Source organism: Sebastes umbrosus, chromosome 15, assembly GCF_015220745.1.
Source record: "Sebastes umbrosus isolate fSebUmb1 chromosome 15, fSebUmb1.pri, whole genome shotgun sequence".
Taxonomy (NCBI): Eukaryota; Metazoa; Chordata; class Actinopteri; order Perciformes; family Sebastidae; genus Sebastes; species Sebastes umbrosus.
In genome coordinates, this window is record NC_051283.1 from 26,288,944 (window position 1) to 26,315,339 (window position 26,396).

Sequence of the window (26,396 nt, forward strand, 5' to 3'; positions counted from 1 at the left end):
TATACTATGACTTTTTTTTTTAATTTTGACATACTATACTCTTTTTTTCGACATAATAAACTATGGCTTTTTTTATTTTTTCAACATACTATTCTATGACTTTTTTTCGACATACTATACTATGACTTTTTTATTTTTTCGACATACTTTACTTTGACTTTTTTTTTTTCAACATAATATACCATGACTTTTTTTATTTTTTGCGACATGCCATACTATGACTTTTTTTAATTTAGACCTACTATAGTATGACATTTTGTTTTTCAACATACTATACCATAACTATTTTTTTTTCGACATGCTATACCTTGAATTTATTTTTTCAACATACTATACTATGACTTTTTTATTTTTTTTGACATGTTATACTATGACTTCTTTAGACACACTTTACTATGACTTTTGACATACTAATATTTTCAACATATATATATACTAGCCTGGCTCCTGAGCTGCGACAGAAATGGGTGACCAGGCGAGTTTACAAGTAACAAACAAGCATATTTATTTAAAAAGTAACAATAACAAACAGAACATACATGGAAGTCAGTAATCAGTCAGGTGAGCGTGTATGGATGTGGGGAAAAAAAAAATAGCGCCAGCGAGGGAAGAGAAGGGGACTCCGTTGGAGGGTGGTGCGATTTTATATCAGAAACTAGGTGTGGCTCATGAAACTGACGACCCGGATCCTGCAAGGAAACAAAAGCAAGGTAAAAAGTACACAGGGACACCTAGTGGAGTGGAAGGGTCGTCAGAACAGATTAAAACATTCAATCAACATACTTCTGTATACTATGACTTTTTTTTTTTTTTTGACTTACTATACTTTGACTTTTTTTTTTAAATTTCCACATACTATGACTTTTTTTCAACATAATATTCTATGACTTTTTTCAAAAAATACTATACTATGACTTTTTTTTTTTTTAGACATACTACACTATGACTTTTTTTTAAATTTCGTCATACCATAATATGACATTTTGTTTTTCGACATACTATACTATAACTTTTTCAATTTTTTTTCGACTTACGATACTTTGATTTTTTGTTTTTAATTTTGACATACCATACTATGACTTTTTTTTAATTTCGAAATACTATGACTTTTTTTCGACATAATATTCAGACTTTTTAAAAAAAAATACTATACTATAACTTTTTAAAGAATCTTTCGACATAATATAATATGACTTTTTTCGACATATTATACCATGACTTTTTTTTTTTATTCTCGACATGCCATACTATGATTTTTTTTTTTTAATTTCAAAATACTATGACTTTTAAAAAAAAAAACTACATACTATACTATGACTTTTTAAATTTTTCGACATACTATATGACTTTTTTTTTTTTAAATTTCGTCATACCATGCTATGACATTTTGTTTTTCGACAAACTATACTATAACTTTTTCCAATTTTTTTTACGACATATTATACTATGACTTTTTTTCCCGGGAAATTCGGGATCTTTCATCGGCGAGTACACCAGTCTATGCACCGATCCAATACCAGAGTTTCCGCCAGCCTATTGCAAGCCCGGAGGCCCTCAGAGCCTAAGATCACTTCCAGCCATTTTTTTAATCACACTGGTATCAGATTGTTACTTGGTAACAGCCGATACCGCAAGTTCAGGTATCGGAATCAGTATCGGAAAGTAAAAAATGGTATTGAAATATCTCTAAATAAAAGTCACAAAAACTCATAGTATAGCATGCCATAAAAGCCATACTAAAGTATGTCTTAAAAATTCATAGTATGTTGAAAACAATTTCATAAAAAAGTTATAGTAAAGTATGTTATAAAAAACATAATACCCTATAGCATGCCATAAAAAAGTCATAGTATAACATGTCCGAAAAATCCTGTAAAAAATGTCATAGTATATTATATCATACAGAAATTCATAAAAAAGTGAAAGTATAGTATGCCATAAAAACTGTATACCATAATAGGGTTGGGCGATGCGTTACAATTTTCAAAGCAGTGTTAGCAAACTAGCAGGCGCACACCTGATTTGACGCTTATCGCAGAAAATAGTCAGGTTAATATAAAAAAATTATATTATTTTCACATGGGATTGTTTTTTTCACGAATGTGAATGACAAATGTGTGACTCACTTGTAGTCCGAGCGTGTCAGTCGGTAAAAAATGTAATGTTGAGTGCCACCTCATCAAAGTCCACAGCATCTTTTCACGGGACTTTCCATCTGGTAGCAGTCTACGGAGAACAGAGAAGGTAAAGGAACTGAAAACAAAGCTTAAAAGACAACAGTCTCTGTTTACCAAACTGATGAAGACGACCAACGCAGAAACAGAGGTTTCGTTTAGTGGCAAACATCCTAATGAAACACAAAAAGCCCTGCACCTATGGCGGGATTGTAATAGAGGTAGGGATGTTGATAATTAACCGTTTAACCGACAATAAGGATTTTGAACGATCAATGCCATCATTTAAATCGGTTAAAAGAAATATTAAAAATTAAATAAAAAGCTGAGCAAAACTCAGAGGAGCGGTTGGTCACTTAAAGGAGAATAGCTGGTCCACCTTACCAGCCCACCTTAAGTGAGTCTGAGCCGGATGTGTTGCTCACTTTAATCAGCAGGTGTTGTTTTATTTCACCACCTACAAGAAGAGAGAATAAGCTTCTCAGTGGACCAAACATAGCAATCTAGCCTTAATGAGGAAACTTCTCTCTCCACTCAAGAGGCTTCACAGTGATATCCTCCTCGTTCCAACCCATTCAGAAGGTGACTCATCCATCTACAGACCCCCTCCTCCTGCAGGCCTGACTGAAACCTTCAGGGTGAAACTATAGCAGAGTAAACAGGGACCCCTAGAGGTCATTATCTGCTAGTGCTGAGAAAACAAAATACACGCTGATGAAGTGAAGAGCCCACAAGACCACGACAAACCTCTGATGTTACACAACATCACAGCAGCTGCATGATTCAACCAGCTAAGCGTGAGTGTCCTGACTCTAATGCTATTCTACTGGGTTGTTTCTGTCTCCTCCTGCCGTTAGCACAAGCTGTTCCACTGACCAGTGGAAACTCTTAACACCAGCCTCTGATTAGGGGCCTCAGAGCTGCAGCATGTCAGGATACTTTACCTGCACTTTTCCACTTTGAGCATGCCTGCACACACACACTTACACAAACAAGGTCAATTTTCCACTGCTGCCTAACAGCAAAGTGTCTCTGAATATGTGATTCAGGGAAATGAAGTAGCCCCTTGGTTTCCACAGTTCATTACAATTGGTGGTGGAGAGAAACCATTAGATTACAAGCCACTTTGGAGCCTGGTTTGTACTTTGTCAGTAATCATTCATCAATTAATAAAACAGCAGTTCTGGAACACAAGATACGACGCCAACAGGACCTTGAATTCACTGCATCTGGAAAAAACAGATTACCTCCTATACCAGGGGTCTGCAACCTGAGGCTCCGGAGCCACATGCGGTCTCTTTAGCTCCTCTCCAGTGGCTCGCTGTGGATTTTTAAAAATGGAAATGAATAACTGTTTTTTGTTTACATTTTCATTTTTATTTATCATTGTTGTAGGTCTATGATACGATGGTACGACAGAGTATAAGAGCCACATTGAGGAAAAAAACGTTTTTTCTCGTAAAGTTATATCTTTATTCTCGTAATGTTACAACTTTCTTTCTCGTAAAGTTATGACTTTATTCTGGAAATCTCAAATTCTTTTTTCGCTCAATGTGGCCCTAATACTCCGTAGTACATTTGCACTTTGGCCCTCACTGCATTAGACTTATATACTATATAGTTAGACTATAAACTGTGCTACCTTCATCACAATGATTAAATGTTTTGCGGTTCTAAAATGGCTCTTTTGGCAGTAAAGGTTGCTGACCCCTGCCCTAGACTATAAATATTGATTTTTATATACACAGATCTGTATTTCAAGCAATGGCTCGTGTCTCTTAATTTCCTGTTGAAATCTATAATCCCCAGCAAGAATCTTGCTAAAAAAAACCTATAGATAAAGATGTTTGCGCTGGTTATGTAATGGTGGGTGTAGCGTCCAGTCTTAGTTTTAACCCTTCATTAATCGGGGCAGAGAATGAGGTGCATTAAACTTTGATTTTTTCTTTATTCCAACTCTTCAGTCCAAATCATGCAATCAACGGGCAAAATCCCCTTCTACCATCAGGCAACTTCTTTGTGACAAGATCGCTGCTTTAAAATGGGCTGAAATATCTATAAAGAAGTACTTTTTATCGTTGTAATTAAGGAAATTTACAAAGTACTTTTTTAGTACACTTTTTATTCTTTTTTTTCACTTCAATACATATTTGATGTACACATTGAAGAATGGTACTCTGTTTTCAAAAGGTAAGAATAACAGAAGACACCACCTTGTGCTGTTATGTCAGTTTTGCTTTGGACCCTTTTTTAATCACATAAGGAAAAGAACTGTACTTAAGTACAATTTTGAGGTACTTTTACTCCGCTATATTTATCTGATAAGTTGCTTTCCAGATTCAAATTAATAATACTAAATATAATAGAAACATTATATCAGTATAAGTACTTTTACTTAAGTAAATATTTGAAAGCATGACTTTCACTTGTAACAGAGTATTTCTACACTTTGGTATTACTACTTTTATTTAAGTAAACTAACTGTGAGAAAGCTTTATAATAAAAGCTTGTCACACGTATTTTGATACCATAACTCTTTGCTTTTTTTACTTGTCTTACATATAGAACGCACAATGTACTACTGGGTACTACCGAGGTTTAGTATATATTCAACACATATTTAGAGTCTAATATGATCCTTTGGTTTTAGTTCTATTCTTTCTCTCTATTCTCATATTGTATTTCATTATTATTCCCTGATCTCATTTGTGATTTTAAATCAAGTAATTTGGTATCCCTGGACGAATTCAAGACTATTGTAAATCTTACATTAAATGACTCCCTTCTTAATTTGGCTCTGTTCCTGGTTTATTTTTGACTTATTGTTATATTTTTTTTATCTATTGTATGGATTTGTCTTCCTCGCAAAAGAAGTTTCCAGCCCGAATGGCAAAAAAACAATTAAAAAGTGAGTGACATGACTGCTGTGACACTGCAATTTCTAATTGTGATTAATAAAGTAGCCTACTCCACCTACCTCTCACATTTAACTTGAGTAGTTTTCAACAAAAAAAATAATGAATTTCACTTCTATTTGCGTAAGTCAAGTAACAGTACTTGATATTTCTACACTTCTGCTTTATAATAAACATTACGCAAAATAATGTCCATTAATCTTACATCATAGCACAGTGTTTCAGTGCTCTCCATAAAACAAAACGGGGACATTAATCCTGTCGCTTGACTGCCACCTGCTGATGGAGAAGCGCAACTCATCCACAGAGTCTTACAAGGGTTTAATAGGTTGCATTCAATCAGCCAGAGTCTCCACTCCTCCATCCACCAACTCCGGACCCACAAGGCTTCTATCTCAAAGTCTCCAGATTGGTGCACGGCTGCTTATCAGTGGCCGACTACTAACAAACACCATTGTCTGGGTACAAGCCAAAGGACAAAACTGAACAGTACATCGCTGCAGCAACAGAAGGAGGAAGAGGAGGAGGAGGAGGAGGAGGAGGAGGAGGAGGAGGGAAGCACTTGTATAAAGTCACAGGGCTGCATATGTAGGGCCACACTGACAGAGAGACTCCACACTGACAGAGAGACTCCACACTGACAGAGAGACTCCACACTGACTCCTCTGCGCTCCTGTGTGAATCTCTGAGGACAAGGATTGATACACTGGATGATTATTTTACCACTTCTGGAGGATTATTAATTTTCTTAAGCAGTATTTTGTTTTAGAAGAGCCTGGAGAAATGGATTCATACATTTTGATCTCCGTGTTTTCAGTGATGAACTCCTGGATTTTGTGCACAGGTAACTTTTAATTTTAACTATTTAACCAATACATTAACACTTATACATTAAGCACATAATAAGCTCTAAGTAATATCTGAATTACTTAAATTATTTTACAGTTAAAATGTGAATCACATATCTGCAAGAGCAAAATCCTGCTGCAATTATGCACCCTCCTGACACATAAGTTTAATAGCTGATATGCAGTGTTTCTGATAATGATTATTTAATTACAGTGCTATCAGCGCCAGCTGGAGAGACACCCACAGCCTCCACCACCAACACCGACACCCAGCAGCAGCAGCAGCAGCAGCAGCAGCAGCAGCAGCAGCGGAGCCATGTGCGGACCAAGCGCTGCTCCTGCGCCAATTTCCTGGACAATGAGTGCATCTACTTCTGCCACCTGGACATCATATGGGTCAACACACCTGAGTAAGTCAACATTAACAGATTAAATAATGTTTCTCCAGAAGAGTAGACAAGTTTTCATTGAAAAGCTTTCTCACAGTTAATTTACTTAAGTAAAAGTAGTAATACCAAAGTGTAAAAAGTACTTATTGATATGATATGATATAATTTTCCTATTATATTTTGTATTATTACTTTGAATCTGGAAAGTAACTTATCAGATAAATATAGTGGAGTAAAAAGTAGACATTTTATTCCGAGCAAAAAAAAAAAAAAATTCATTATTTATTTTAAAATATTGGATAGATGTTAAATAGCCATTGTACGCACAAGTAGCAAACAGTAACATTAAGCTATTTGGAGGAATTGAAAAGTTGCCTATTTTATCAGTATTGGATACATTTTACTTTAAAAAAAGTGAATCAAACGGACAGTTTTTTTAACCTGAATTGTGTCACCTTTCCCTCTCCAGGCGCATGGTCTCATACGGACTGGGCAACTCTCCCAGAACAAGGCGCGCTGTGGCGGAGTCCTTGGCAACCAGCAGCGGACCTCGCTGCCAGTGTTTACACCAAAAAGACAACACCTGTAGAAACTTCTGCCACCTGGAAAACAGCGTCCTCAGGTATGTAATTTATATTCCCTCACAGTAGGCAATAATAACAATAATAAGGCAATACATTCATCATATTTACTGTCAGTGATACTAGGAATCGCCCGAGTCTATCATTTTTACGCACCGCTTGTGAGAACAAGTTCCGTGTCCTAAGTAGCCCCTCTCTCTCTGAAATGTGTCAGAAAACTATGGGGGTGAGTAAATGAAACGTTTTCTCATCGTGTGTTTTTTTTGTTTCTGTCCTTGCAGGTATGAAACACCGCCAGACGCGCTGATCCGCTCCGCCGAGGGCGATGCTTGTGCTGGAGCGCAGTGCAAACAAATGCTGGCAGCCGACACAGGCAGGATTAAGAGGTGGGTTAAGACAACCTGCTCAGGGCTGAATATCTCTCAAAAGCGTGTTTGCAAAATAAACGGACATGGTAATATTATAGCCTCACAACACTGAGGTCTTTTGTAGGCTAAAGATATCTCAGGGTGCATCACTTTTTACATGGTGATGCTTGAGAGATAAAAAATTTCCCTCAAGCAAGGAATTCCCTACATGATGATTGAGCACCATAATGAGTTCTATAAAAACTTCTTAGATTGTAGAGAATCCAATGCATCACTTTCCATCACTTAACCATGAGAGTAATGTGGGTATACGCTACACTCATGTACCATCATGTTTCAAAACACATCTCAAAGTTTGTGGCGCCATACGTCTGCACTTTCTGACACATTAATAATATTGGAAAAAAAATAAACTTCAGTGTAATAGTGTGTTCTGTGTGACACTTGGCATACTTTAAAATGTGAGTGACTGACAGTTAAATTAGCTTTTAGGTTCACCTTTAACACAACCCGAGAGATCGATGGTTCAGATGACTGATTGTTTTCTGTCTTTGTTTGCAGGATGAGGAACAGCAACAAGAAACGGGTGTCCCCTCTAGCCATCAGGGCCGCCGTGAAAACCAGTATGCTGCTCAAGAAGTGGAGGGCGAGACAGCGCCGCAGGGCGAGATCATGGGAGGGCGAGAGCACGGCCTCCTAAAGACGACACGCAACACCTCCGAGCCTTGTCGTACAGAGGGTTTCATAAGCCCTTCTCTAAAGCCACCGGGGAGCCCCGTGGGAGACAATGGAGAAGCCCCCAATGAGGTTGGCGAACGTGCTCCATGTTGGCTTCGTGGCTGCGGCGTCAGAGCATTCACAACTGGACTTGGTTGCACTTCATGAGACACATGAACCAGGTCAGAGACAATACAGGGAGTTCAGGTGAAAGGAGATAAGCTGAACTTGGCCTCGGTCTGCAAAAATCAAGGACATTCATGTTGTATAGGGGTCACGGTCGGACCCAAAATACACCACCAAATAGCATTTCAAAAGCTTGACATTACCGGAAGGATTTAACATAAATCCCTGTTACAGAAAATAAAAATCGCTGCCGTATATGAACAAAGGCAGTCCTGCTCATATTTCAAAATGCAAAAACAGACTGTTATACAAGACATACTGTACAATAGAAGGGATTATGTGCCTTGTGTCACTGCTTTAGACCAGACATTTTTCCACTGACTGAAACTATTTACCACATTTTACGTAACAGGTTGTCTCCTGTGTGTCAGGTCATTGTAGCTATGCAGTACAGTAGCTAGTAGCAGTACAGTTATCATCTTTGCATTTGTCATAATTTAATTATTTTTTCACTGAATATGTTGTGTTCTATTTATTTATTCTTTTTACAGATCATGTAATTTGATTGGCCACATTGGTCCGTCACATGTTCGGTATTTGTCATTTCTATGAAATGTTTTGTCACCAAGGTGCCAAATTTTGGCCAAACTTAAATAAATTTGTTCACAATTATTTAAAAACAACTCATCAACTCCTTCGTCATTATTGTTTCATGCTGTGTTGTATTCAATTAGATCCTTGAAAATAGATCACTGACTTGAGAAAAGCTCTGTTTCACCATTTTAAATTGTAGGGATGCTTTTAGGGATGATTTTAAATTGGTAAACAAAGCACTAAAAGTGAAAGAGAAACGTGTGAGACAAAGTGGGAGAGACGGGGATAAAGAGAGAGCCAGACTCCAATGTGATAACAAGAAAGTGTTGATGTGGAAGACAAGGAGGCAAAGAGCAATAAAAACCATGCCTACCCTGCCCTTTCATCTCGGTGCCAAACCAGAGTATACACTGCAATTTCTAAATCAGCTGAAAGTGGATTTAAGGTTTCCTTCAGCAGCTTAAATTTCAAAGACACATCCAGCACGTTGTTTGTTTTCAGCTCTGTAATGATCTCAAAATACTTTTAGATATCTACCACATTCCAACCTGAGCTTTTCCAACTTTTGCTGACAAGTGACTCAGCAAAATTCAACAAAGCCTGAGTCACTCTTATTTTATTCTCTTAACTACCTGCCCTGGCCTCTCGGCTCACCTCTCAACGATTATAGCAGATAAAGGCCATTATTTACAGCTGCCGTCCCTTAATCACCCTTTACCACTCCTCCTCCTCCTCCTCCTCCTCCTCCTCCTTCTCCTCCTCCTCTTCCTCCAGGGGCCTTTGCATCTGTTTCTCTCCTTAAATGAAATCAAACCTCCTGGAAATTTCGCGGATATCTTTAATTTAATCTCGGCACATAAATCAACTTTCATTTTCATTTCAGTAAATCACTCATCCAGCTAATTTTGCTGCTGTCAAACAGAAAACCCTGTATCATGAAAATGCCAACTCTGCAGGAGTGAAATAATCAAAAAAGTAAATAAAAAGTAGGGCTGTCAATCGATTAAAATATTTAATCGCGATTAATCTATTAATAAACGATTCATTGTGAATTAATTGCAAATTAATTGCATATTTGTCAAGTATTTAATACTCTTATCAACATGGAAGTGGACAAATGTGCTGCATTATGCAAATGTATGTATATATTTATTATTGGAAATCAATTGACAACACAAAACAATGACAAATATTGTCCAGAAACCCTCACAGGTACTGCATTTAGCATAAAAAATATGCTCAAATCATAACATGGCAAACTGCAGCCCAACAGGCAACAACAGCTGTCAGTGTATCAGTGTGCTGACTTGACTATGACTTGCCCCAAACTGCATGTGATTATCATAAAGTGGACATGTCTGTAAAGAGGAGACTCGTGGGTACCCAGAGAACCCATTTTCATTCACTGATCTGGAGGTCAGAGGTCAAGGGACCCCTTTGAAAATGGCCATTACAGTTTTTCCTTGCCGACATGTAGCGCAACTATGGAGCGTTATTTAGCCTCCTTCCCGAACAAGCTAGTATGACATGGTTGGTACCAGTCATACTAGCAAGTTATCACGTTAACTTTGACAGCCCTATAAAGAGTAAATAAAAGTTTTTAAATAGTCCAAGATGGAGAATATTCTCAACCTATGGACAAGCATGCAATCCTTTAACTTCAATGTGAAAATGTAAAGATCACCACCAAACATAGACTTTAATGGACAGCAAAACCATTCTTCTCAAACATCTCTTAAAAAGACTCACCCAGTGAGTTTAGATTAGAAAATAATACTTAACTTAATCTCTTTGGGATCCAACGATTAAAGTAGGTAGTTCTTAAAAGTTATTTCTAGCATCACAAGCACTTTTTAAAAACTTTGCAATGCAGAGATTAAAGCAGCGTGAATGTGTTGCATCAAACCGTCAGATTTGTCCCCTCTATTCCTCAGCTGTTAATATGAATGTCATACAAGTTGTTCTTGGGTTCAGTTCAAATATTGGTGCACCTAAAACTCGCCCCCATCACTCATCACCGAGCTGCTTGATCTGGCAGTGGAGAACAATCCAATGCAAATTGGTTGAAGAGTCTTATCTATCCAGCCCATTTAGCAAACAAATCCATGGTGGATTCTGCGCCTCTGGGCTTACTGAAAGAAATTCCGTTGTTTCCTCCTGCGTGCAGAGTCCAATCATAATAATACTGACGTCATATTTTCCAGACAAGACCTACTTCTTTGTTTGAAAAACAATTCTAAGACTTGCCCGGAGACAGTGAGGACTGCAGAAACCGTCTGAGGACAATAGAGAGAAAGTTTAGCTGACACGCAAGAAATGTGTTCAACTGGATTTAATCCCACGATACAGGTACAGTGGGCACTAAGTCTTTGCAGCCAAACCAACCTCCTGTTCATGGAAGCAGATCTGCGCTCTACGCGTTATTATCACGTTAACTTTGACAGCCCTAAACTAAAACTAACAAAATAGTTTTGTTGCATTTTTTGTTTTATTTCAAATTTGTGTTAATTTTAAGCCAAACTACGATGTTTTTTTACAAAACCTAACCAAGAAGTTTTGTTGCATTTTTGTTATAATTTACAACGTTAACCACATGTTTAAAACTGCAAACTTACTCTGGGAGAAAATATGTTTTCCTCGAAACATACATGAGAATGCAGTTGAGTCGTATGGGATCATAATTTTGTAGGAGATGAGACAGTGTTGTAAATAACTAGTGGAGTAAAAAGCACAATATCTCTTTCTGAAATGTAGTGAAGTAGAAGTATAAAGTGGCATTAAACGGAAATATTAAAGTACAAGTACCTCAAATTTGTACTTAATGTAGTTGAGTACTTAGTTACTTTCCACTGCTGACATTATTATTGTACCACACTGCCATTGGAAATCACTGATGCCCTTTTAACACACTGACTCCATAGTTTATCAGATCACCTTTATCAAAACGACTGCTGCATGTTTACTACTATGACTTGGCGCTTTCACTCCTTATCTTAAAAATCATCGCATGCCCTTTACGTCACGAGCCAGCCGTGGCTTTATTAAGCTTTCAGTTCTGCAAGAGCATTGCTAAAAAAGGGTGCCTTCATGTACCTGCATACTGAAGAGGTTAACAGCATGCGGACGGGCCCGGGACCAAACACAATGGCACTTCACCTCTAAACTATGCAGCTCTATGCAAGGAGCTCCCTTGAGACATTAGGTTTTGGCATAACTCATTAGTCTATTGAATAGAGCGAGTGCTAACATAATAACCCATTACACGGCGAGGAATCTCCTCGACGCGGGCCGAACAATAGGAATCTGCGAGGAACATCTGGGCGGGACGGACTGGCCTCGACTTCTTACGTCTGGCCAACGCCCAACTCTACCTCCACACACCCTGTTTTCTAGCCAGCACTCCCAGCTGTGCCAAAGCATGTCACGAAACCCTTTTGCAAACCGACCAGAGGGGATTAATTACCGTGGTGTCCTGAGTCAAACTCAAGATTTGGCTGAAAATGTAACCAGGAGACAGCTGGATGACCGAGCACCACGGGGAAACCTGTCAGGGAGGTTTATCTGAGGAGTGGGGAGATGTTGCCCTTTTAGCGTTTAGCTTTGCAAGAGAAAGTCAAGACTTGCAACTTGAGTGACTCCCTTTTGTGGTTGAATTTGATGTGTCATCACATCTGGGCGAGAGGGGATGACACACTTCTCAAGAGAGCTGATTATGGGAATCTGCAGGTATCTCTCAGCACTTTGTCTGCCTGTAATCCCGCTCTCGGTGCAACCCAACCCAGTTACTCCCTCCCTGCCTGCCACAGGCACAACAAACACTGAAACGCATTACAGGAATTATCCCAGAGATATTGAAAAAATGCTTTGCTGGCAGACATGAATGTGAGGATGAGTCGTGTCTGCAGTTATACTGTATATTTCTGCTCTTCCCAGGGTTTATAGTTTGAAATCAAAGAGAGTGGGGGGCCCTGTCAGCCAGTGCTCATATACACATTTGGAGGGAATGTTCAGAATGCAACGAATTATACACCAAGTTTCAGGAACAGCTCACAGTTTGAACTCCAGTAGTCCAAAATTAACTGTCAAATATATACACGTTACATAACATATATACACTTCATGTAAGCAGATAGTAAATGCACAGCGAAATTTGCATTTGTTTGGCACTTGAAGTACTTATTTGCATTTTTGTTGAAGTAGCTAACAGGTGTTATTCTTAGAGCATTCCAGATGGAGTAAATCACCCTGTCTAGCATTCATCAACGTGATGAGAAAAAGCCTGCGGGTGTGCTATGTAGAAGTACACTTTAACCTCAGTCAAAGAACTTTAGAAACAGCATAATTAACTTCAAAGAGTCATAGTTTCAATTATTTTTAGTCATGCTAGAAGTGTTGTTCTAGGGATGGCAATGTCAGTCAGTCAGTCCACTATTTTGGTCCTGAATCACGTCAACAACTACTGGATGGATTGCCACATAATTTTGCGCAGACATTCATGGTCCCCAGAGGATGACTTGTGGATCAGAGTGAAATATCGGATGGATTTTCATTAGATTTTCTATAGATATTCAATGTCTCCAGAGGATGAATCCTAATGACTTTGTTGACCCTCTGAAACTATCGAGTCAAAATTTGTACTCGTTCAGTAAAATATCTCAACATCTACTCAATGGATCGGCACAAAATTTGGTACAGACATTCATGGTTCCCAGACGATGTATCCTAATGAGTTTGGTGATCCTCCGACTTTTCCTTTGGCGCCACCTCCAGGTTGACATTTTTGGTTGTAATTGAAATATCTCCACAACAACTGCACGGATTGCAGTGCAACATGGCGGACTCCGTGGAGAGGGGACACGTTTTCTATGTAGATATAAACGGCTCATTCTAAGTTAACGAAAACACAACAATTCTTATTTTCAGATGATTATACATTAAAGAAAACTTACTTATTAATATTATATTCTGTTTCTGCTAATAGATTGCCCTAATTGTTGCACAGTGGTCCTTTAATTTTTGACAGACTAAAACTGTTGCCGGGTTATCTTAGTCCAGTGATAATGTGCTAGTGATAGGAGTGTCTCTTTCAGCTTGAGGATTTTGACCCATATTTTTCTCACTACTATAATTGTCAACAGTAAGTGCTGATATATTAGAACAAAAATAAACATAACACTATCTGAGAAAACATGCCACTGAGCCAACATACAGATATCAATCTGCTTTGGGTTCGCAAAGATTATTTCAAAGAAAAAAACAAAGAAATGGGGGCACTCACTTAAAGCAGCTTGCAACACGCTATTAAGCATGTTCCTGTTTGTTTTGCTCTCCTTTATCACTGTGTTTGTTTACATTGCTAGGAGATTAAGCCATTATTCTGTCACTCTCTCAACATGTGATGAAAATCCCTTCTGAAGGATGCATAAGGTAAACGTTGATAGACATGATAGCGGTGAAGCCTTTTCCTTTGTGTATAAATCACTTTAAAAAAAAGACATTTCATCAGAGATCAATGTCAGTATCTCAGTTTTCATTTGTTAATGCATGTAAAATATCAAAGCCATGCATCAGTCTTTAGAATAAGCCAGTTTGAAACAACAACAAATGTTTGAGTAACTCATTCAATGTTTATCTGGAGCAGCTTATCCATTAGTACACAAACTATTTCATAACACATCCTGACAGTCAAAGCCTATGTTCTTTTAAAATTATATAGGTTACTGTGCAGTAAATAGCTTCGGTTTCCAACATGTTGGTAAAAAAGAAAAAAGCCTTGATTTTGGCTTGATTGCAAACTCATTTTGACATTATCCAATAAGTTCAACCCAGAGTATAATATGTAACTGTGAAACTGAAATCAAAAGGCACCAAAATTTGAGTTATACAACTTGGGTAACAATATAGATACTAACGCAATTTAAAATACAGTAGAATCCTTGTTTTAACGTAATAGTTTAACATTTTGGAAGGCACTTACTTGTTTTATTGATATCAATCTCACTATTGTGCGATAAAGGAAGGAATAGTTTGACATTTTGGGGAAATAAATAAAGTAATGTGTTTGGAAATACACTTATTCCCTTTCTTGTTGATAGTTAAGAAGATCAATACCTTTACGTAAAGTATGAAGCTTGAGCCGGGGCATGATTAGCTAAGTCACCGGGCCAAGAAAGAGTCAAGCACATAACCACAATTGTCATTTTTACATTTTCACACTCAACTCACAAATATGAGTGGTACCGAACTTCTGATCTAACTCTCTACAAGGAAGGGAAAAAGTGTAGTTCCCAAAATCTCAAACTACTGCTTTAAGTACGGAGTACAAGTCAGGACATGGTTAGCTTAGCTTAGCATAAAGGCTGGAAGCAGGGGGAAAAAGCTAGCCTGGCTCTGTTTAAAGTGAAAAACATACACCTACCAATACCTTTTGAAGCTCACTAATTAACACATTGTTCCTTGTTTGTTTAATATGTGCATTTTGGGTGTATTTTCTTAGAGGTGCTTAATACGGGATCGGGAGCATTTCTAGTGCCTCTCAACAGTTCTTAACATGGCAACAGCAAGCCCCGGCCTGCAGCTAAAGGTGCTAACAGCACTAAACAGTGCAAACAAGGGCGAAAGTGCTGATATACATAAAAGTGTTAACACAAAGGGGAACCGGAGGGTGGGTGCTACACTTCCGCGACGACGCCGTCGATCGGGACGCCGTTATCAGCTGTAACCGTCGTATGAGAGCAGTGCAGAGCAGTGTTCGTGCACTCTCACATGCATTAAAAGCATGCACAGCCAGCCCGGCTATGTCAACAAAGCAAGATGAAGCTCGGATTACAACACACACAGAGGAAGAGAGACTTCATTCTCTGCTCAGGTAGACATTACTCCTCTATATCGTTAAATATCAAATAGTTGTTGCTGCTATATTAATGCTCTGGATATCGAATTTAGCACCTTTAATGAACCAGGCTAGTGGTTTCCCCCTGCTTCCAGTCTTACTGCTAGGCCAGGCTAAACACATCCCGGCTTTAGCTCCACACACAGCGCACAGACATGAGATCGATATTTATCTTTTCATCTCACTCTCAGAAAGGAAGCAAATTTGTTGTTTGAAGTGGTGTGGATTCTTTTTTTCATTTCATTTCCACATTTGGACGGAGCCAAGGCTAGCTGCTTCCAGTCTTAATGTTAAACTAGACTAAACACATCATGACTCTGTAGCTCTGTACAGTACTTAACACACAGACATTGGCATAATTGTATCTCCTAAATTGTTGGAACTATTCCTTCAACAACACTGCCAATATGGCTCACACTGACGCTAAACACACCTAACGCAGTCTGTTGAGAGGTGAATGACCTGAGCGAGTGTTCAGAGCCTCTCTGCCATCCAGCTGCCAGCGACAGCCAACCTGGGCTGGGACACCAGCACCAAGAGTCCGGGTTGTTGTTTTGACAGGACGGCTGCCAAGTGATAAACTTCTGGGTTCGACTCATTGTGTCAAATCTTTTTATATGCTCCATCATCGTCCTCTTTGGCTCAGCCTTTCATTGTATACGATGGTGCCAAGATGATAGTTCATGTCGGGGCCTGGAATTTTTCATTCTCCTCTATTGTCAACGCACAAAAACAATGTGTGGTTTGATCTGACAGCAGTCTCAGCCGAAACAATAACACATGCTGCTGCCCAATATGAGTCAACTCTGCACTTGTATTACTAATATCTCTGGAGGCTTTTTATAGCCTCGTAAATTCAGCTGCATTTTTTAAAACACTTTTGTTGATAGAGTCACAAGAAAATCATTTAAAACGGAAGTAATCATTATTCAATCATTTTTCAAGGAGTGACTGCGCCAATCAGATTACATAACATGCTGACATTTTTGCTTGTAATTAATGTTGTTTGAAAGAGTCTGAAGTTTCTCCAAGCCTTTGTTGCAACAGGTAGTCACTTTATTATACCAGCACAGGTTTGCTGCAATGTTTGAAGTAGAATTAACAGAACAAATTAGCTGGTTTCTGCAGCCTTCAACGTGTACCATATTTCTTGGGTTAAGTCGGATTGATGTAGTTCAGTGGAAGTTCAGAGATTTAATCCCATCCTGAGGTGGGAACTAAGGGAGTAACAACAATACGGGTGAGCTACAGAATGTGCTCTATAAATACGGGAGCTCACAGGAATGAGAAGACCGCTGACATGTGTGCGTTGATAAAACATGTATGCAACCCGGGATGTAAACATCCTAATTGTTTGAAGTGTAGAGCAGTGCAGGCCAACGGGTCTGTGCAAAGTGCCATGGCTGACAGTCTGTTTAAATTTGGGTCGTTTCCAAGGTGATACGATGTACATGGTGGGTTTCCGGGACTATTTGGAGAGAGTATTCCTAAAAATGTTATCATGTTATCATAAGGTCTCCTACACCAGTGGTTCCCAACCTTTTTAGCTTGTGACCCCCTTAATGCAAAGAAATCATAGAGAGAGTTAGATAAGATGATCACTCATACCTGTTTGTTAAATATAGTCATGATGTCATATAAATATATCAGTAGCCAGTTAGCTTAGTTTAGCATAAAGACTGGGGGGAAAAGCTAGTGCTGGCTCTGTCCAAAGTATATAAAAAAAAAAAAAAAAAAAGGCTTACAAGCGACACTGAAGCTCACGAATTAACATGTTATATTTAATTTGTTTAGTCCATATAAGAAACAAAGTGAAAAACGTTTTACTGGGAGTTATGTGTGGAACCACTTCCTTGGCCAGGCGCAGTGACTTCCTACCCTCTGGTAGTTGCCTGGCAACCTCATTGTAGGGCTGCACAATTAATTGAATATTAATCACGGTCACGATTTCGGTATCCCACAATTAAATAAACATGATCGACTGCGATATTGACGTTTAAAAGGCTCTGCTCATAGGAAACTCTGTTGCATAAATCAAGCACTTCTTAAACATGTTGTCGGTGTGGACTTTCTTCAGCTGCGTGAAGAAGACAAAGTTCTCAAATTGTCACAACTGCAAGTCCCTAATAAGCCGTGGAGGAACAACCTTAAAAACATTGGAACAACTAACTTAATCAGACACGTATTATATTGTAATTCATTCCCATGATGCTGCTCAGAGTAATCAGTGACTGGCTCGTCTGCTGACCGTATGGAGCTAAAAAGCTCAGTTAACAGAGGTTACATTTAGTTACATTACGTCGTCTTCAAGCTCAAGTATTGGACGATGGTAAATCATAACACTATCATGACGCATTCAAATGTAATCTTGTAAAATGTATTTTTTGACAAGAAACTTCAGTCCAGTCCAATCCAGTTGTTTGAAGGAGATGGTTTCAATATAAAATAGATAATAGAGAAGGAATTACAAACTTCCTAACATTAGCTCGAAACAACTAATAATATATTATTAGAACAATTAATGCAAGACATTTTTTAATCAAAGCAAATATTTAAATAAAAATGCAAAGATTTATTTCCTAACCATTTAAATTGTGTGTTTTTATGCAAGATCACAATAACAAAGTAAAAGAATAACATTTAGAATATTTGACGGTTGGATTTAGCACAACATGGAAGTGAAAGCAGTGCTCTGTTTAATTAAATGTGAAATTGCAAAATATTTTGTCCCCAAAATCTATGAATAATTGTGATAATCGTGATCTCAATATTAATCAAAATAATTGTGATTAAAATGTTGGCCATAATTGTGCAGCCCTACCTTATAGTGATGACCGGACTCCACATAGTCACTACACCCGGCCAAGACATAGTTCTGCAAATAAACACCCGTAAAAACAAAACCTTTTTTTTTCACTTCTGTTTCTTGAGCGGATTTAACAAATAAGACTTTAGAAGTGCTGGTAAACGCAATTCTCAAGTTTATCTTCCCTTCAGAATGAGCCAGGCTAGCTGATTCTCCCATTTTACAGTCTTTGTGCTAAGCTAAGCTAAGCTAACGGTCTCATAACCGTAGCTTCATATTTACAGACATGAGAGAGGCATCAACATATTTCCCAAAATGTAAATCTATTAATTAAATTTGAATAATTTTCAGACTAAGTATGAATAGTTAAATCTTCTTTAGTATTTGACGAGAAAAGCATTAAGTAAGGTTAGTAAAGTCTAATAATAAATTAAAGGATTCAGGTTGGAAATCACTATTTACCAGTCGCGGCAGCATGTGGCTGGTATTGTTTCACCTTGTAAGTCTGTGTGTGAGTCATCATGGCAAAATGTGGTCCTGGAGATGCCTGCTGTAGCGGGAACTACCACAGAGGAGGTTTTGAGAACTTTGCCAGGTGTTTATTTGTCTGTCCGTCTGTCAGTGGACAGATTTTGTCACGCGATAGCATCACAACCATGCAAAATACAGTCAGGAAACTTTACAGGTGTGTAGAGTAGAGTTCAAAGATGGGTGTGGTGCAAGCAAGGGGGCCGGAATCACAATCACTATGAACACAAAAATGTACTACTTCTTAGCCTTTATGGTTTAAAATATGCCCTTAAATAACTCAATTTTGTAATTGTGCTCACATGATTCTCAGCTACCATATATGAGGATGTAAAGTAGCACAAACCAGAGAATTAACCACATTATATAGAAGACACGACCCATAACCTTTATCCCAATTACCTAACCTAAATTACTGAATTAAATTACTGCACATGCTGATGTAAATGATATCCACAGCTTGGCCAATATCCTTGAAAATTATCTCCATGGCCGAGGGGTTATACACTTACATCACTGATAAACTGGGAGATTACCATACTCTTACCGTAACCTTCATTTGGTTTGGTTGTGAAAGTTTGTCCCTTTTTTTTTCTTTCCTTGTTTCTGTAACACATTCCAGACATATCTTCTGCAAGACTTTGTCCTATTTCCCGAAGCGTGTGTCAGTCTGCACCGAGGCCCCACATGTCCCCGCTCAACACTGAACGCCGCCACACTCACAGCACCGGTGCAGACGGTGCAGCTGCACTGGAGGCCTGTGGTCTGAAGGGTCCTGTGGCCCCATCACGTGAGAGATTGTGGATCACAGAGAGATAAATGTGTGGTGGTAGAGGAGCAATTTACAGCACAGACACATAAGGGCCTATTTCTAACTCCAAACACGATGATCAAAGTTAAGGAAAACCAGGGAAGATCTAAAAAAAAATAAATGCAATACAATTAGTGCAAAAGGCATTTCAGTCTGGTTACTCTTGCTATCAATATTTTATGGAAGGACTCTGAAGTTGGAAATCCACTGCACAAGAATTTCCCCTGGCATTTCTGGTCAGTCTGAAGAATATCCGAAAAAGTAAAAACTGTCAAAGCTGCAACAGTGCACCAATCCTTTTCTGAATTAGTCATAATCCTTAAAAGGTGCAGTGTGTAGGATGTGGCGGCACCTAGTGAATGTGGTTGCAGATTGCAACCAATTGAGTACCCCTCCGCTCACTCCTCCCTTTCCAAGACTGTGGTAACGTGAGCCGCTGAGTGCAAAACCGTGGTAACGCTGTTGGCCTCCCTCAGAAGCCATCCTTACAATAATAACACTACTTTAGGAGCAACGGATGTCAGACGGTTTTACACGCGGCTCCCGTTACCGCAGTTTCACATGCGTTTGGAAAACTACGGTGGCCTTCAGGTAACGTAAAAGCTTGAAAGGCTCTCGCTAGAGCCAGTGTTTGGTTTGTCCGTTCTGGGCTACTGTAGAAACATGGCGGAGCAACATGGCGGACTCCGTGAAGAGGACCCGTTCCCTATGTAGATAAGAAGGGCTCACTCTAAGCTAACGAAAACACAACGATTCTTAGTTTCAGGTGATTATACACTAATGAAAACATAGTTATGAATACTATATTCCATTTCTGCTATTAGATCCCCCAAAATGTTACACACTGTTCCTTTAAGATTTCCATGAAATTTAACCACATTTTTTATACCATTTATGGTCAGCATTTTTTCCTCAATAGCAATACTGTTTATGTTTATATGCTACAAAATTACATTAATTCATTCAACACTACATTCTACATACTACTTTTTATTGCTTATTCATTCATCTGCATATTTTATCTATATGCACTTTGCTGCCATTTGTACTTTCTGCTTGTGTGCTAAACTGTATTTCGTTGCACTGGGATGTGGGCTAAACTACTGGACAAAACAAAATCACTAGTAGAGGTATTCATTTTGTGGCGTTGTGCAAATCCCTGCACCTTCTGCAGTTTTGTGGTCTGAGCTGTTTCCTTTAGCCTAAAATTTGAGTAAACATTCCAGTATCAGTCAGCTAATTAGATTATGTGACTGCCTGTCTGCATTGGTTGTGACCTGTCACCACATGCAACAGCCACCAACTTCCAGAGAATCTCACGCAGACACAAAAGGAAAGTGTTTACACTTCCCGCTATCACTCTGTCATCCTCCTCTGTAACCGAGCTACTACAGTCCATGTGCAGCTCTGATCATGTCGCTCTGCCCCTTCGCTGTATGTAACCTCTCCCTAACTGCTTTGGTGCTATCTCCCTGAAGCTAAACAAGATTGCGTGCACCTGCAGCATGTTGAAGCAGCCGTTCCCAAACAAATCTCAAAACTCTGTCAACAGCGGGTGAGCCAGCTGACACCCAACGCTTCCACAGACCACGCTAACCCAAATAACATGGAAGACTATCACAACCCAGAGTGAGCCTCCACTTAAACCATAGACTGTATATAAGAAGTGGTCGTGGACTGCCGGTTTGAAGCCTCGAGTTCAGCATTTCGGTCATCACCATCTTGTTTTTTTTGCAACCAAAAGTGACACGAGAGCTAAGCACGACCGAAAGCTGAGACATTTTTAGGCAATCACAAAGGTTACAATTAACTTTTATGAACCGCAAACACACTGTGAAAGGGTTAAAGTTCCACAATGAAAACACGGACAACGTCCAGACCAGACAACAACGCCAACTGACTTACTGCTGATCAAGAAGGTCCTTTTGAGATACAGAAAGGTTATTAATAAATTTGTCGACAGAAAATAATGCACACATTTTGAAAATCAATTAACCATAAAAATGTAAAGACAAGACAAGACAAGGAATTTGAAGATGTCACATTGGGCAACTGGATTTTTTTTAAACTTTTATAGACTTAATTAATCAAAATAATAATTATAATGATAAATCGATAATGAAAATAATTGAGAAAAAGTACAGATTGGATAAGGATGAAGGTAAATCTTCTCCCTACAACTGGTTTTGGCTTGACCTCATGTTTCCTACTGGGTGCGACTGTTAGGTCAGATCTCACACTCCTCTCCTGCCAACCTTTCAAAATGTTGAGGACCGCCTCGTCTGTGGGACCCCCCCAATGCACTACCTGATCCCCACAGAGGTCTTGCCCCCACTATGCCTTTATGAGGGCTATTTGGGACGCCATTCAGGCCGTGGTGACCTTCCCTGTGGGGGGATACGGCCTCTGGTGCAGAGAGGGGAGTGGCAGGGAAACAACAGGGTCAACCTGATTCTCTCCTGCTCTGAATGGCCTCCATTTGACCAACCTTCACAAGCTACGGAAAACATATAGTGACCACCCACTGGGAACGGAAACATGAGGGCAGCAAGAAGAGGGTTAAAGGCACATGTCCAGCTTCTTGGTCATATATATATATATATTAGACAAAGACAGCTTCTGACGTATTCTAACAGGGTGAGCTAGACTGTATCTTGCAGGTGGGACAGTATCTGACCGCTGCACCAAACATAAACTATTACTGTACCACTGCACTGTCACAGATGGTACAGTAATAGTTAGCAGGTGTGACCCCAGATGCCACATCTGTCACCCTGACATGAAACCGACTCTGGATAAGGAAACTAGAGCTGGTTATCACTCTGGAGGTTTATGTTTTGGTCTGGAATAAAACAGATGATGCACTTCACTCTTGTTTGGGTGCTGTAATAAAATGAAATATTGAAAAAGTACACTGCTTTGTAGTAATCATCTGACATCACGCACTGTACCAAAACACGGCTCCTTTTTTGATGACAAGTGGAAATAAAACTAACTCCTTGTCAGCTTGTAAACACTGAGCAGCATGTTCCATAATATTTAATGTTCCTTTGAGTGTCATATGCATGGAGACAGTCTACTTCAATATCGATTGCAAACCAAGTACAGAAGAAAAGTGAAAGACCATAAATCTAAAGCTCCAATAGCGGCCCCATGAGGTCACAGTGTTAATTCTAATCCACAATACAAACCTTTGTCCCAGTCTCATACTACGGGATATACATAAATATGCATACAAATAATTAGGGCTGTCAATTGATTAACATAATTAATCGCAAATTAAACGCACATTTTTTTATCTGTTCAAAATGTTCTTTAAAAAGGGAGATTTGTCAAGTATTTAATACTCTTATCAATATGGGAGGGGGCAAATATGCTTGCTTTATGCAAATGTAGGTATATATTTTATTTATTATCAATAACCAACACAAAACAATATTATCCAGGTACTGCATTTAGCATAAAAAATATGTTCAAATTATAACATGGCAAACTGCAGCCAAACGGTCAACAACAGCTGTCAGTGTGTCAGTGTGCTGACTTGACTATGACTTGCCCCAAACTGCATGTGATTATCATAAAGTGGGCATGTCTGTAAAGGGGAGACTCGTGGGTACCCAGAGAACCCATTTACATTCACATATGTTGAGGTCAGAGGTCAAGGGACACCTTTGAAAATGGCCATGCCAGTTTTTCCTTCGCCAAAATTTAGCCTAAGTTCTGTGTGTTATTTAGCCAGCCATGGTTGGTACCAATGGATTCTTTAGGTTTTCCAGTTTCATATGATGCCAGTATCACTCTAGTTTTAAAACTGAGCCCACTACAACCTAAAAATCGCAAGTTGCACTTGTGATTAACGTGTAGAACGAACGTCAAACTGCACCTTTGGCACCGCTGCCAATTAAACTCTACAAAGAGACAAATGTTTTTCCAAGAATTTAATACTTTATTTGTTGTTGTTCCTTGGGCTGTCTCACCATCATCTGCAATTTGTTTTAATGTTTGCAGTTGTAAGTAGGTCCATCACTTAATACGTGCAGGTGCTCATAAAATGTCTCATGGTAGTCCAGCTGCTACATACTGAGATGGATAATTTGGAATTTAAGGTAAATGATACAGGAAAACTCATGATGAAAAATGGAGAAGAGACCATCCTCGAGGGAACTTGAATGAAACCTGATTTTGATCATTTTTGTGTAATAGTGAAAATTTGGACTGAAAGACAAAAAAAAAAAAGTATAAATAAAATAATGAAAATATTCTTGTTAGTCTAAATGAATGCATATTCACAGCAGATTTAATGGGAATTCAGCATTTTGATTCAAGATGCCATGTCATGGACTAAAGTGTTATTAAATGACCTGATCATGACACAACAACAAAAAGGTCAGAGGTCAATCTGCTCAGTGTGTGTCACAGTATCATAATTCTTAAACCACCAATAAAAATGGATTTTCTGGTCTTAAAAAAAGAGATGTAACTATCAACAAGTCTCACAAAAATGGCCCAAATTTCATTTGATCCAGTTTGTGTGGCTGAACACTGAGCAGTTTTTTTGGCTCTGTGTCAGACAGAGTTTATATAGCGATAACAGCACAGACAACTGGCACTGCTCTTTGTCTCCCTTTCAGTCCCCGCATGCTGGTGAGTGACACTGACAGATAAGTTGTAGCTCAGCCAGTGATCAACACTGATATTCACCTCTCACTGAGGCACTGAAAAACAGTGTCAAAGTTTGCTGCGTTACTGTAGTGCCTGCTCTTGTATACAGATAAGACAAATTAATTAGTAAGGGAGGAGGATCCTTTAGCCGCACGCAACAGTAAAGGTAATTGAAGCACAATGCCCACACACTTCTTAAAGAAACAAGTTACCAAACTTGTTTAGCTGGTTATAAATGATGTGCTACATGTCATCGTCCCTTCTTGGCTCTGCAAATCCCTTAATTGGGACCATGATGTTACATCACTGACATTGTCTACAAATTGCACATTTAACTGTGTTGCTGTCTTGATCAGACAAGTGACTCAGCAGTTCTCTCACAGTGTGACCCGACGAGTCCCTTTTTCAATCTCTGCTGGGCTCCTAACTGGGCTGTATAAATCCTCAAGATTTTATGGTTTCCCCTGACCCAAACATCCACTTTTTAGACCACACAGGTCATCAGCAGCAGCAGCACCAGACCACCAGCAACAAGGGAGTAAGAAACCAACTGAGACTAAGTAGAAGCCATTTTTAAGTTTTCCCACAAATACCGGTATGTCTGTTGTTTTTCTCCAAATGAGGCGGCTAATATAAAAGGCTAATTAATGTTGTATTCTAAAGTAGCCACACCTACCGCTTTCATCAGATTTTAAGATGAAGATCGGCACAGGACGCGTGCAGCTACATGTTGTACTGGAGAAATTTTAAGATTAATAATCAGATGAAAAGAAGCAACCGCACACTTATCTCCATTGCTAACAACCATGTTATTGTCACGCAAACCTCTGATTACTGAGAACATTTCACATGGATGCACCATACATCTGAACATTTGCCGAGTTGGGAGTGAGAATGTGTTGGTTTTGCGGAAACATCCAGTTCTCGTCAATAAAATTTAAAACTGACTTTTCTCTGAGGTGAATTTTAAATGTGTGTCATTAATGACATGGAACATACATAGACAGCAGTATGGCCCTTCCATGCCTTTGTCTGGTATCCAAGATTGTTAGAAGGGAAAATGTTGTGTTGTCTATCAGAGTAAGCGGAAATGATAATAGCACTGTGACACATTTATCAATGCACAGGTCATATTTGTTTAGCAGAGTGCATCCTGTCCGATGCTGCCCTCCAGTGTTGTTGTGGTCCGGCTCTTTTATCTCCTCAGTAAAAACACCTCATATCAACGTTCTGGCCGGTGCAATGCAGACATCCGGACAATTCAATGTAAATTTCCCTTTCATGCTCACTTGCCAAAAGCCACAGACAGGAGGATGCAAACTGTGTGTGTGTTTGTGTGTAGTGAATAAGGCCGAAGGACAGATTGCTTTCTACACCCTCTTAGTCTCTTGACCCTTTATCTCAGCCTGAGGAACGGCGCTGTGAGGATGACAGCAGCATGATGAAATGGCAGCCTTTAGAACCACGAGTGAAAAACATGGCGTGATTTATCTTGGCAGCTTGTTTGTTGTTCTTAACAAGGCATTTAGGGACCAGGGAGTAAAAAATAAATAAATCTAATGTCCCTTTGTAGACAGGAGTGATTTCACCGCCACAATCCAAACAGCCACTTTTCAAAAGTGACTGCTGGGAGATTTGCTGCTGCACGCCAGCGCCTCGCCTCACCTGAGTGACTTGTGTTGTTTTTGGAGAGACGGGAAGTGAAAGACGACTGATGGTGTGACAGTTTGGGGCTCAAAGGAGGACTGGTGGTTAAGTGGAAGAGCTTGAGCCCCTTAATGTCACCAAACCACTCTATATCTGTCTGCCTTGTGGCTGCTTCCCAGAGAGGAATTGTGTAAAAAATGGTCTATATTAGTCTGATAAGTCAATAGTCAATGAATTAACAGGAGTAACAGCAGTTACAGGATTTCTTGTTACAAGAGGAGGTTATTCTATAATGTTTTGTCCTAAACAATCGGTAGCCAGTGACATATTTGTACCGT

The 26,396-nt window shown here is 39.1% G+C and overlaps 1 protein-coding gene and 1 long non-coding RNA gene across 9 annotated transcripts in view; one reads left to right on the forward strand and one right to left on the reverse strand.

Annotated features, from left to right (window-relative positions):
* Positions 1–2,166: 2,166 nt before the first annotated feature.
* Positions 2,167–26,396, reverse strand: part of LOC119502908 — a 52,833-nt gene continuing 28,603 nt past the window's right edge. Inside the window, exons 3-6 of one of the 8 annotated variants that reach the window (XR_005210207.1) lie at positions 6,782–6,928; positions 6,150–6,343; positions 2,567–2,631; positions 2,212–2,226 (exon numbers count right to left, since the gene is read on the reverse strand). This is a non-coding gene — a long non-coding RNA (uncharacterized LOC119502908). Of the gene's footprint in view, positions 2,227–2,566; positions 2,632–6,149; positions 6,344–6,767; positions 6,929–26,396 lie in introns of those variants that run through there. The other 7 variants (XR_005210210.1, XR_005210208.1, XR_005210211.1 and 4 more) reach the window with 7 other exon arrangements.
* Positions 3,868–8,801, forward strand: edn1 (endothelin 1). The gene is made up of 5 exons (XM_037794192.1): positions 3,868–5,933; positions 6,152–6,347; positions 6,796–6,948; positions 7,189–7,293; positions 7,837–8,801. Exons 1-5 carry the CDS (start codon positions 5,873–5,875, stop codon positions 7,973–7,975), a joined length of 654 nt encoding a protein of 217 aa, XP_037650120.1. The 5' UTR covers positions 3,868–5,872; the 3' UTR covers positions 7,976–8,801.

Excerpts from the sequence above, each read along its gene's own strand:
- edn1 (XM_037794192.1), top strand. The coding sequence starts at position 5,873 with ATGGATTCATACATTTTGATCTCCGTGTTTTCAGTGATGAACTCCTGG. Across the intron at positions 5,934-6,151 it reads CTCCTGGATTTTGTGCACAG|TGCTATCAGCGCCAGCTGGA; the intron begins GTAACTTTTAAT and ends ATTTAATTACAG. Across the intron at positions 7,294-7,836 it reads GACACAGGCAGGATTAAGAG|GATGAGGAACAGCAACAAGA; the intron begins GTGGGTTAAGAC and ends CTTTGTTTGCAG.